Source organism: Falco peregrinus, chromosome 5, assembly GCF_023634155.1.
Source record: "Falco peregrinus isolate bFalPer1 chromosome 5, bFalPer1.pri, whole genome shotgun sequence".
NCBI lineage: Eukaryota > Metazoa > Chordata > Aves > Falconiformes > Falconidae > Falco > Falco peregrinus.
In genome coordinates, this window is record NC_073725.1 from 16,439,370 (window position 1) to 16,452,520 (window position 13,151).

A 13,151-nucleotide genomic window follows, 5' to 3' on the forward strand; every position below is an offset into this window, starting at 1 on the left:
GCTACTCATTTAGTGCATGTACTAATGGCAGAGATGTACTCAGCTTGATGGGCTGATCAGATGCTGGCAAGGTTTTGCAGAAATAGAACAAAACTTGGGGTTACACCCTTTGCTGAGGCTGACCGAGAAGCTTCCTTTTTTCACAGTGAGAATGGCATTGTGCTTGCGCTAAATTTGTCTTTTAATATACCTATTTTCCTCTCCCTAGGTGTTTAAGCATTAACCTGCTTCTCTACAAACAGGCTGTTTCACAGGTTCAACAACCCCTCCATAGGTCTGTTTAGGAGAGGCTGTGGCTGCGATTCACTGTCCTCTGTGAGGAGGCTATTTGCACTCGGTGAGATCAGTGCCTCTCGTATGCAAGCGAATCATGTTACACAGAAACTTTCTATAGATCGAAACACTTAAGGCCAGTCCTAGGAATATAAGACTGGACCTGACAAGTCACCTCATCTGTTCCTTGTTTCTGCGCGGTGAGGCAAGGCAAAGCACCAGCGCTATTCCTGATGAGCAAGAGTTTCTCTCCATTGAGTAGTCTCTGATATCTTCCAGCAAAGATGACCCTGCATAGTATCATCCCATACTAGGCACTCGCAAACACTTTGCAAATCAAAAGTATGGTTCTGTAGATCTTTTCAGCATTTCTTATTCCACCAATAATGCACTTTCAGCCAGGTTACTTACTTATGTAGACTAAACACAGGGTTTCCCGGGGCTTTCCGTACAGAGCAAAATAAAGGACGCTCTTATTCCCATTTTCAGTTCGTGTAGACAGTCAATACAATGATCAAGAGTGTTTGCAAATTCAGATGTAAATTTTGAGATGTGTAAGACCTGCCTGGTTTGATTTCTCTTTTTTATTTATTTTGATAACGTGCCCCCAACGGACCTGGTTGCAGGTGGAAGCGCAGGCAGCACTCCTGTGAATCTGATCCCAGGCATAACATGCTGGGTCTGCAGAAAGCGAGGTATGAGCAACCAGAAGCCACCTGCAATGACACAGGTCTGACTCCCTCCCTGCTGTCACACAAGTTCGCCATGGCAGACACAGGGTTAGATGCCCCTGCAGGGAACCAGGCTACCTTGGTCACGAAGCCTTGTCTCTCTGACTTGGTATTTTGAGAAAGACATATTTGACCTTTTTAATGATGCTGAAATCTGTGAATTACAGAACTCTCAGTTTAGATGGTGTCCTGGTTTCGGCTGGGATAGACTTAATTTTCGTCTTAGTAGCTGGTACAGTGCTGTGTTTTGGATGTAGTATGAGAATAATGTTGATAACACGCTGATGGTTGAGTTGTTGCTGAGTAGTGCTTGCTCTAAATCAAGGACTTTTCAGTTTCCCAAGCTCTGCCAGTGAGCAGGTGTGCAAGAAGCCAGGAGGGAGCGTGGCCAGGACAGCTGACCCGAACTAGCCAAAGGGATATTCCATACCATAGAATGTTATGCACAGTATATAAACTGGGGGGAGGTGGCTGGGAGCCACCGATCACTGCTGGGGGGACTGGCTGGGCATCGGTCAGCAGGGGGTGAGCAACTGTACTGTGCATCACTTTTTTTTTTCCCCTTAGGTTTTACTCCTCTCTCTCCCTCTCCTCTTCCTTACAATTGTTATTGTTGTTGCTGTTATTATTATTTTTACTTTATTTCAATTATTAAACTGTTCTTATCTCAACCCATGACTTTTACCTTTTTCAGTTCTCCTCCCCATCTCACCAGGGGTGGGGGGTGAGGAAGCAGCTGTGTGGTACTTAGTTGCTGGCTGGGGTTAAACCATGACAGATGGCTTAGGTGTTCTTTTTGGGCTAGAATATGTTTTTCTGAATGTGATGCATTCTCATTTTCTCAAATTCTCAAAGAACAGTCTAGCCACAAGTTTTTCAAAATCAATTTTGCACAGTTGTTCCAGTCCTTCATTTACTCAAGAGAATGTATTTTGGCTTCACCACTTTAAACTGCATCAGACCATCCTAGTTAGACATATGTTTTAATAACTTTATTTATTGAAATGTTTTACAGGACCAAACCTAATTTCCAGTAAGGAGGATTAATATTTCATTCAGTAAATGATGTCAGCACACACAATATTATCACTGTTTTTGCTGAAGAGATTGGTAACGTGGTAATGCTGAATGACAGTTGTGACAGCAGAAACTGATTTCACATTGGTAGTCAGCAGAATCCAGCTACTCAGCTGAGTCACCTTAAAGGATCACAGGCATGTCCTTTGCAAATGTTCCCTAATTTAACTGTCAAATGTCTATTCTTACTTTGTAATCCTTAGTGATCGTGTTAAAAGAAAAGCTCTATATTATGTCTCTGCCTCACTGTGTTAAACAAGTCAGGAAGAGTGGGGAGAAAGTACATCAGAAATATACTAATGTGGATTCTTATCTCACATTTTTTAAATTTATTTCCCTCTTAAATGGTTTTGACATTTCAGTAAGTTTATAAGTTTTGACATTTCACCTGGCTAGTGGATGAAGGGAAGGTGGTGGGTGTTCTTTTTCTGGGTTTTAGTAAAGCTTGTGATACTTGTGTCCCTCACAGCATCCTCCCGGACAAATTGTCCAGCCGTGGGATTAGCAGGTTCATGGTATGCTGGGTAGAGAGCTGCTGAAGGGCAGGGTTCAGAGGGTTGCAGTGAATTGGGGCTACATCTGGCTAGAGACAAGCCACCAGTGGTGGTCCTCAGGACTCAATCCTAGGGCCAGCTCTGCTGAGTATTTTTATTAACAATCTGTTAGTGTAAAAACTCAAGCAAGAGTTGAACGCCCCATTAGCAAGTTTGCTTATGCTACCGAACCGGGAGGTGCTGTTGACTCTCTTGAGGGACAGGACACCTTGCAGAGGGATCTAGATAGACCGGAGCAGTGGGCAATCGTCACTGGCGTGAAATTGAACAAATGCCGAGTTTGCAGCGGGGATGGAGCAGTGCTGGGTGCAGGTACGAACTGGGAGCGGGGGGGGGGGGGGGGGGCGAGCGCCCCTGCAGGAGGGGGTCTGTGGGTGCTGGCAGGCAGCAGCAGGCTCAGTGTCAGCCAGCAGCGCCCCCTGGCGGCCAGGAGGGTGAACCGGCCCCTTCCCGTTCGGGGCTTTGCCCCTTCCTCTCTCGCCCTGGGCTCCGCCGCCCCCCTCCCAAAGCCCGCCGGCGCCCGGGGCCGGACTGGCCGTGGCACCGCCTCCCACCTCCACCCCGTCCCGCCGGCGTCGTGGTCCGCGGTGGCCGCGCCGCTGCTGCCGGCCCGGAGCGCTGGAGGCGCGTCCTCCAGCCCCTGGGGCCGGCGGGGCCGTACGGCCCCTTCTGCCCGCCCGGGTGGCGGGGGGCCTCCCTCGTCCCCTCTGGGGAGCCGGGGCGAGTCCCCGCGCGGGGCCGGCCGGAGCCGTGTGGTGCCCTGGGGAGGCGGAGCGAGGCGGGGCGGGCAGAGCTCCGGTGCGGGGCCGCGGGCGCCGGCGGGAAGGGGCGGGGCGCGCGCTGCGCGCGGCGGTTCCCAGGCAGCGGGGGGCGGGCCGGGCCGGGCCGGGCCAGTCAGGTGACGCCGCCGTGTCGCGGGCCGGTGGGCTGAGGAGCGCCCGCTCCGCCGCTTCCTGGCTGGCCGCCGCCGTCCGTCATGCTGCGGCTCCTGCTCCCGCTGGCCGGCTTGGCGGGGCTCCTCCGGGCGGCGGTGAGTCCCCTCCCCCCCTCGGAGGGTACCCGCGCGGCGGCGGCGGCGGCTCCGGGGGGCTGCGGGGGGCGGCCCCGAGCCCTGAGGGGCGCGGGGGGCCGCCGGGCGGGCACGGCTGCGGGGGGCAGGGGCCTCCTCTCGTCCCCGGGGCAAGGCGAGTCACTTCGGTGCGTTTTTAATGCGGCGGCGGCTCGGGGGCGCCGTGCGGGGCCGGTGGCGGCGGAGGAGGCTCCCTCCCCTCAGCGGGCTGCCCGCTCCCGCCGCGCCGGGCCGCGCTGAGGGGGCCGCCGCCGTCGGGGGGTGACCGAGGGCTCGCTGCCTGCGGAGGTGCGGGCTGAGGCCGGCTGCCGGCTCTGCGCCCTCCGCCCTTCAGGCTCCGCTCTGAGAAACGCTGCAAGGCCTCGCAAAGCCACCCGTGGCGGCGGTGGGGGGCGAATCGAGCTGCAGTTACCTTATGCCGTCACTCCATTAGTAGATCCCACGGGAAAGCTTGTTCTTCCTGTGGTGTGCGAGAGGAGGGAGAGGAGTTTTTCCTGTTCTGCCCAGGTTCGGCAGCGACTCTCTTGCTGCTTGTCCAGTGTGACGCCGCACCGCTGCCGAGCCAGCGGCCTGGGCAAATCCTTCACAGTCTTCACAGTTGTTGTGGAGCCGCGCCTTGTCGCCAGCGGCTTGGGTTTGAAGCAGTGTTAGTGTTATCTCGATTGCTGTTGCAGCTGAATAGTGCAGAGGTGGTTAAAGCTGTGCAAAAAGCAGTGCAGCCTCATGGGAGACCTTTATCAAAGGGAAGGCTGGGTCGCCACCGTAGGTATGGTCTCTGGGCGGTGGCGGCTTAAGGGCTGCACCTTACTAAATTCTGAAGGTGGTGGGTGAGAGGAGCAGAGAGTCTATACTCACCAAAGCTGGCAGTATTAGAAGAGGGACACTTGGTGGATTTAGTAGTTTAAAACACATGAAATACTTTATGTAGCAAATTTCAGGAAGTTGCTGCTATGAGGGATTGTAGAAGTAGACGGTATTTAACAGATTTTTAAAAAGTATTAGCCTAATTAGAATATGTTAGGTTTATAAACGACATCCGAAAATGACTGGGCAAGGATTTGCCTTCTGGCATCCCTAATGTAGCAGCTTTATCAGCTGGAGGACTGCGTGGGGAGGAGACCACAGACAGTGGCCAGGGTTGTGTCGTTTCTTTAAACAGCATGTTTTTATTGCTGTTGTCCAGACAAAATATGGCCTGGTGTCTAGAGGAACTGTGGACTTGAACCAGTAGGGCATTTCTTATCCTCTTATCTTCCTGGCTTTATTTTCTGTAGAGACGTGTGTGAAATAGCACTGTTTTTCAAGAACAGTTTTGTAACAGCTGAGAGGGCTTGAGGAACAGAGGCTGGCAGGCATGATTTCTCTGTGAACTCACAGTTCCCTGACCAAGCAGTGGGTGGGAAGGAATCTTTTAAAAACTTGGTCTAGTCCTCAAAATATAATGGGGTCCTATCATCACAGAAGTGCTAATATTCTTTTAAATTAGCTTGGGAAAATAAATGCTGCAGATAAAGCAGCCTGGGAAACTTGGGTTTGTAGGCTTCTTGGCTCAGGCTCACTGCAGAGCCCTGTAAGGTTGCTTTTGTGCCCTAGTTCTGAGGTATTTTTGGCTGTAATGGTTGCTTACTTTTTCTCTAGCTAAGTGTGGACTGAGAGACAAGAACTGTTTTGAAAGTAAGCATATGCTGCTGCGTGGCTTTAAATAAGGTAGTCTGTTACCTCAAACTTGTTCTCTGTTGTATGTTGTGAAAGACCATCCAAACCTTTTTCATCTTTGTTCAAAATAAAACAGTAGGTTTATTTTAAATAGAAATATGAAAAATGGGCATTAACAGAAACACTATGAACTCTAAGCAAAATACAGAGCAAAATGGGGATTTCTGGTACAATTCAAACAGAACTGATGCTTGCTTTTTTTATTTTCAGTCTGGGAACAGAGCTACATGAGACTTAGTGCTCCCTTTACTTTTAAAGGAGCACAGCATGTGATTTTTTTTTTTTTAATTCCTTTTCAACTTAATTGCATCCTGTTAGACCTGGATATGCTGAAACAGGTGTTGAGTCTTGGGAACTGTAGATGTAGAAGTGAGCAGGAGGCAAGTAGCAAAACACAATGTGGGTTTCACTGGCTGTACTGATTTTGAGGCTTTAGGGAAGTTTTACTCGCAACTGGAGACAAGGATATCTGCCCATACATCATCTGCAGTTTCTGGGACCACAGTGGCAACTGGTAGCTCCCATTCCAGTGGGGATTTCACTGCTGCTGTAGCATGTGTTAGTAGGGCGGTGGAGGGGGAATTACTGAGGGAGGCAAGCAGGGAGCTTGGAAGGGGGGGCTGCCGGTATGCAGTGTTTTCAGTTGTGTGATTATTCCACGTCAGGAAATCTCCTCTCTGTCTTTGTGATAGTGATTCTGCATGACCCTGTGTCTTGGGTAGTATGTGCAAAGTAAGTGTCCTTTGCTGCAGTCTGGGAAAAAGGGAATGTGTGTAATATTTTAAAACGGCTGATACTGGTTCCTGGTTGCAGGCTTTGTTGACCCAAGGCATCCCTTCATAACCACATTATTGCCTACTGGAGGCTTCTGCAGAACAGAAGGAAACTGTCAGGAAGCAAAGATGATCTCCTTCAAGCAACTGCCCCTTGAAGCAAAGGCTGCAGTGGCTGCAGGAGTGGTTTTCTTCTCCATGATGCTATCACGCAGTTATCTGGCGGAAAAACTTGATCTTGGGACACGGCGTTGGCTTCTAAGGCTGCAGATGGCACTTTTTGCTAATGCACTCATGTTAATAGGATCTCTTCATGTTTGGAGAAGCACAGTCACCACGTTCTCCAGGTCTTCAGCTTCCAGCTCCTTCTGTTTCATGCCATGGAAAATAGCTGTGTTCATGTTTCTAGCTTTGGCTCATTCAAGCTTCTTTACATTGCTATTTCTTGTTGCGGAAGAGCCCTATTTCTTTTCTTTAGCTGCCTACACTTGCCTGGGGGCTTATATCATTCTTATCTTCTTCCTCTTCACTCTAGGCTCTGTAGAGCAGGCTTACAGGTTCTTGGCTGGGAGAGGCGCTAAGGCAGGCACTAGCAACAAGAACAGAACAGCAATGAAACCAGTTTTGGCAGTCATGCTGACTGTTGTGCTGACTGTTGTCGGGCTGTTAAACGCTTCCCAGCCTCCTACTGTGAATTCAGTGGAGGTTCCAGTTCACAAGCTGCCCTCAACAATGAATAATCTGAAAGTGGTGTTGCTTTCAGATATCCATCTCGGGCCTACAGTTGGGAAGACCAAGCTTGCCATGATTGTGAGAATGGTTAAGGCTTTAAAACCAGATATCACTGTGATTGTCGGGGACCTGACTGACGCTGAGGCAGAGATCATACGACCTGCTGTTGAGCCTCTTGGAGAGCTTAACTCCCCTCTTGGGACTTACTTTGTCACAGGAAACCATGAATACTACACATCAGATGTTAGCAACTGGTTTGAGCTGTTAAAATCATTTAACATTCATCCACTCCATAATGAGAATGTGAAGATTGTTTCACCAAAGAGCACTGATGACTGGTTCTGCTTGGCTGGTGTTGATGATATTGAAGCAGATGTGTTATGCTACTCAGGACATGGCATGGATTTAAAAAAAGCTCTCACAGGCTGTAGCAGTGAGCATGCAATAGTGCTGTTAGCTCATCAGCCAATTGCAGCAAAGTGGGCCCTTCAAGAGAGACCAGACATAAATTTAATTCTCTCTGGTCATACTCATGGAGGGCAGATCTTCCCACTAAATGCTGGAGCTTATCTTCTGAATCCATTCTTTGTTGGTTTGTACAAAGTTGGGCAGAACACCTTTGTCTATGTGAGCCCGGGGACGATGTACTTTGGAATACCCATGAGGCTGGGCAGCAGAGCTGAAATAACAGAGATAATTCTGCGTTCTCCTTGAGGAGTTATCAGTTTGAAAGACTTCTGCCATCCTTTTTGGTCAGTATATTAGCTGTACTGCTTTGAAAGCAAATCCATTTTCAGGGAAGTTGGAGAAGATGTGTTGGGGTGGACTTCAGCAGGTTCTGTTAAGTTTGAGCAGAAAACACTAACTGATTTTGGGCCTATGAAACAAATCAGGGGCATGTTAAAATGCTGAAGAAATGAATTCTTTGGGTTCATTATTAATGAGGTTCTGCATTTAAAGATAACACTGATGTCATGGAGATAATGTGGCCTGTGCATGTTTAGTAATTATATCTGTGTCCTGCATTTACTCCATGTTCCACTGTTTATTATCCATCAGGCAGCTGCCTTATCAAATCTCAGGCAGGTCAAGTTCTGATCTCTTGCAGTGCAATCACTCATGCGTGTCTTGCAAAAGGGACTACAGAGTGCCCACTGAGTATATGTAAACTGTAGAAGCCTTATGCTACAAGGGTTATGGGAAGGAGAAAGTTTTGTTTATTGAGACTGGATATCTATCCTGCTAGCTGTCCGCAGCATGCGCTAGGGCTTCCAGTCTGTGCTGCTTACCAGTACAGTAAGTTGCCAGGCATCAGTTCCTGAAATTCAGTTTTTTGGGTTAAAAAGCTGGAGAGACAGATATCAAAGAGTGAAAGTATCTGTCTTTCTGAAAGCATTTTCCCTAGAATAACTGGGCATCTAGTAATTATTGAAAATAGCTGTAATCAAAGCAAATGAGAAAGAAGATGCATCATTAACATAACTTCTGTTGTTCTGAGCATGATGTCTGAGCATACAATACCTCCTGATGTAAAGCACAAAATCCAGAGCTGAAATAGTGTATTTTCTCTTAATTCTGTAAATTTTTTTATGCTTAATTTCTCTTCTGTAATTTCTCTCATGTAAGAGTAAGGCGATACTATTTGAAAATGATGCAAATAGGTTAATGCTTGGAATTGTGTAAAGTGTTAATATTTCAAATAAATGGTGTGCTTTTTAGGAAGAAAACACCCCAATTCTGCAGCAGGTGACTCTTCTTAATAGCATTTGCATATCAATGTCCTGGTTGTCTGATAGGCACATAGCAGAATAACTGCTACAGGATAATGAAGGATGGAGAATTTCTCTGTCTTTGCTAGAAAGACTTAGCACAAATTAATATCATTCTGGAAAATTTGACAAGTTAGAAGATATTAATAACATTCTTGCTTCCGTATCTTTGTGTTCATATAAGAAAGTCAGGATGTAAATTAATATGTGTATATTGTCCAGGCTGATGAAAGGTTACCTCTGTATGTCTTCCTCTCTTCCCCCCCTTCCACTCAGTGTTGCTGTATGAAACGCCATGAACAATACATTTGTCAGGGAATTCTGACTCTGAAGTCTGCAGCTGTAGCCACAGGGTTTCCGTTGCTCAGCCTTTCTGCTCACCAGTACCGGGTTCCTCTCAGGCAAACCCACATAGCGTGGGGCCAAAGAGATCAGTGCTTACATGGGAGACCAAGGGTGCCAGGGCCAGAACTGTGGTGTTCAGTCTTTTCCTGCCTTCCTGTGTGACGCTGAACAAGACACACTTATATTTTAGTCTGCAACTCCTGTTGTAGTTTTGTAGGAGGTGTGTGGAGGTGTATTTGAAGAGTACCATAGGCTTTGTAAAGTTGAGTTTTTCTCCAAGTGAAATTTTGAAGTTTCGTTTCATCCAGTCCCTTCAGCCCCTGCCCAGGGCAGAGCTTTGAACTGCTAAGTTGGCTTTGTGTCATGTTCCTCTGTACAAACATCTTGTGGTTTTGCTCGCAGGAATGCTGAGAAATGCTGTAAATGTGTCGTGCACTGGAAGGTTGGTGGAAGAGCCGGAGAAGTCTTTCAGACCAGTCAGACTAGATAATTTCTGTTTCCCAGCACCTATAATTGGGTATACTTTCTTTTCATGCTTGTGCAATAGTATCTCTTTAAGTATTTTAAAGTTTCCACATGTATTAAACACTGTCCACCACTTGCATGGGGTCCTTCTGTGGTTCTTGCCCATCCGTGGTGTAGTGTAGTGTCAAATTGTCTGCTGTAGAGATAATTTTGATGGCCCGTTGCCCTCTGTTTATTTACCAACATGCCTTCATTTAAAAGCCTTGTTCTGGGTTTAGTAGTGCAGAGGGTTTCCTCTAGGCCAGGGGTCCAGGAGGATAGCTTTTCCTTTGTTATGATGAGGGTTATTACTGTGTTAAGAAGACATTGTTAAGTGAATTTCCGTATCAGGAGGCTTTTGTGGGACTAATTTTAGCTGGTGTTAGTTTCCCAGTGAGTTGCTAGTATTAATTTTTTCTTTTTTTTTCCCCGTACCCTTTTTATTTCTCTTTTCATTCTGCCCAAATTGTGCAAAACCTGGCTGAAGTGGTCCTTCCATCCCAGGGGTGCATAGATAACTTCTTCATTACATTGTATGTACCCGTTTTGAAAGATCTTTGTGTATCCTTTCAGGAGCACATACACATCCTTTTAGACATGGTCATATTATCATTTCATAAATTTGAGTTCTCCCAGTGCAATTTAGTTCTTGGTAATTTTTTTCTTTAAGTCTCCCTCTGAAAGCTTGTTTGCTTGGTAATTAGTTGTGACTTGAAATATTTTCCTCCTGTGCCAAAACACTTCAAAGCCTTTTCCTATTTCACTTTTTTTTGAATTATGAATGGAAAGTATCCTAGATTGACTTTCTTTTTGGTAAACAGAGGAATTAACCTACCTTTTCTAAAATCTGTCAGACAGCAATCCCTAATTGTCCTTCAAGGCTTTTTCTATACTTCTTCCAGTTTGACTTGAATTTGCCTGATATAGACCTGTGTTTGGTACTCCAGATGAAAAAAAAAATTGCTGTGCTACTTAATTATCTAAAATATTTTTTTGTAAATCTTTTATTTTGTGTGTGTAATGTATTTGATCTGGAGAACTTAACTAAATTAATTTATATTTCTTCCTATAGAAGGCTGGTTCTTTGCGGAGGGGAATTAATCACTGTCAGAATAATATCAAAATAGAATAGTATCATCACTTTGTGAAAGTTGTATTTCTTACATTATATAATCAGTATAGAGTGGATTTGAAAGTATGTAAATTGTGGTATAACAAATGCTTTAAATGTTGGGATTTAATAAAACTTTATTTGCTTATCAAGAAAGATGCCTCTAATGACCTTTTATTTTGTACCAGTATTTATTATAGAAGTTCATGCTGAATAGTTTTAACACACTAATTCTATTTATCCACAGAAAGCTACTGACAATAAATCTGACTAGTTTTGTTGGAAAAATCTTGGTCTTACACTGCTAAGTGAGGCATGGTGGAAAGTGGGAAAGGTCAGGCCACTGTTAAATTTGCCTAATGCCTACTAGGGGGAAGAAGTGTAGGCTAAGGAGATGAGGATGTGGTACAGTGAAAAGGACCAATGCAAGGGCAGAGGAAGGATACTAAGAAGGAACAAGAGAAAATGAATTTTGGTACTTAGGTTTTGGGGTAGAGAAAGGGGTGTTCTATGCCTGAATGGTCCACATAGAAGATGCTAGGTGGAGGAGTTCATTGAGGATTTGTATCTGTATTTCTTTGCCTTCCAAATAAGAAAAAAACCTGCCCTGTGAATTTGGAGAATGAGATATTCTAGCCACTGTTAAATAGTTTTTTGTGCTGAAGCTATGATTTTTTTCCTCTGTTGAAATACATGCATGTTACAATATGTTGAAAGAGCATTAAGGTTGTAAAAGTAAATTCTTACTTGATTTAAGAAAGGACAAATTTTGTAGCTCTTCCCTTTTTCGTGTGAGTATATTCTGAGCATGTAAGATGCAACACTATACCATTGCCTCTAAGGGTCTGAGTTTTCAGCTGGGCATTAATACAATGTGGTATGAATTAACTGGCATCCTCTAGGATGTGTTGCAGTTAGTCTGTTGAATCTACTTACCAAACTAGCAGACCCACTACCCCATCTTCTGCAAGATGCAGGGAATTCATTCCTGCACATATTCACAACCATGAGTATATGATAGCGATAGAGCCAGACACAAATTCATAAGAATTGTTTTGGGTTTGTTGCAAGCCCTGGTCTGCGAGCAGTGGGTAGTGTCATGCACTGGCAATAAAGGAATGTTGAATAATTGGTCATGAAGGGAAGTCTATTTACAGCGGGAAGTGAATAAGGTGAATCAGACAAAGTACTCTGGAAGCTTCCTCCTTCTCACACCTATAGTAATACCGTATCAGAAAATGTATGTGTAAGGAAGGTGATTTACAGTTATGGTCACAGCTTTAGAAGTGTGGCTTCTAAATGGTAACCAGTTCAATGATGACCATTTCCGTAATTAATACCTGCTTTTTATTGTTTTATTGTTCTAAGAAAGCGTTGTTTCTCTGCCAGAGGTGTCTGTACCCTGAGGGTAGAGCTATGTAAACAGTTGATTGAACTTTCATCATCTCTCAACAGTTACCTGCCATAAATGGATTGTGTCTTTTCCATAGGCCTTTTGATGTGGTTAGTTTAAAGGCGGGGCTAAAATGCTCTTTCAGAGGGAAATAACAGCAATTTATTTTGACTCTCCTTCTTTATTTCCGGGGATAATGGTCTTTCAGTGTGGCTTTGCTGCACCTGAGTTCTGAGTTTCATGTGGTCATGATCATTTTGAAGTGCTGAACAAGTGTGACTTGTCACAGTGCCCTGGAGTAGAAAAATCTGAAGGATGTGAAGCATCTGCTTGGTGTTCCTATGGGTGAGTGGTTTCCTTTGGAGATACACACAGTATAATTCCATCCTGGTGCAGCATGCCCAAGAATGAAGATGCAGGTTATAAATTAAAGGTCAGCAAAAAGGCACATATATTTGAATTGAAAGGGAAGTAAGCAGGTGGGGCATACCTGTGCATCCTCTGCAGTGGTAATTTATTTGAGGTTTAACAGCCTGGAGTTATACAACATCATTTCCCAGGGAGAATTCCAACCTTCAAGTTACTTTTGTTCCGTAGCAGTTGGTTTGTATTTTTCAGCTCTGTAAGGTTCTGATTTTGTGCAGATCTGGCATGTCCATACTTTTGAGTCAAGATTTATTTCAACTTTGATGGAACTCTTTGTTAAATGTTAAGAATGGGTCTGTGTTTGTGGAATCAGGGCTTAAAAAGCTTCCGCTATGCAATACTTGGCAATCCCTTGAGTTCTTGTTTCCGTGCCAGCTCAGGGCTGCATCTTCTCACATCTGTTGTTACATGTCCACCACGGAGACAGTTTCACTTGTTCACTGTTGGCAGATTGTTTTGGATTGCTGTGTGCACTGAAGACATTTTCCACAACTTTATTTTAGGTTTTCTGTGAATAAATGCCTTTATCACAGTTGCAACTTCATATAGTCTTCCTTCTCCTTGGAGTTTGTAGTCTTCAAATGTTTGTGGAGTGTTACCTCGCTCAGTCGCTTCATTTAATGACAGTCTAGGGATAGGCATGTTGACTCAATTTCATCCTCAATTTTTCAGGAGAGC

At 45.3% G+C, this 13,151-nt stretch overlaps 2 protein-coding genes across 3 annotated transcripts in view; both read left to right on the top strand.

Annotated features, from left to right (window-relative positions):
- The first annotated feature begins 3,530 nt into the window (after window positions 1-3,530).
- The window catches only part of GLB1 (galactosidase beta 1), a 46,597-nt gene continuing 36,976 nt past the window's right edge, over window positions 3,531-13,151 (top strand). Inside the window, exon 1 of the mRNA XM_055806888.1 lies at window positions 3,531-3,665. Within this exon, the coding sequence (XP_055662863.1) occupies window positions 3,612-3,665 (54 nt within the window). The 5' untranslated portion in view covers window positions 3,531-3,611. The remainder of the gene's footprint in view (window positions 3,666-13,151) is intronic.
- Window positions 3,544-10,810, top strand: TMPPE (transmembrane protein with metallophosphoesterase domain). Of its 2 annotated transcripts, none has more exons than XM_055806889.1 (2): window positions 3,544-3,665; window positions 6,234-10,810. In XM_055806889.1, exon 2 carries the CDS (start codon window positions 6,323-6,325, stop codon window positions 7,637-7,639), a length of 1,317 nt encoding a protein of 438 aa, XP_055662864.1. In that variant the 5' UTR covers window positions 3,544-3,665; window positions 6,234-6,322; the 3' UTR covers window positions 7,640-10,810. The 2 variants fall into 2 exon arrangements, with proteins under 2 accessions (XP_055662864.1, XP_055662865.1); XM_055806890.1 differs by lacking the exon at window positions 3,544-3,665 and adding an exon at window positions 4,098-5,411.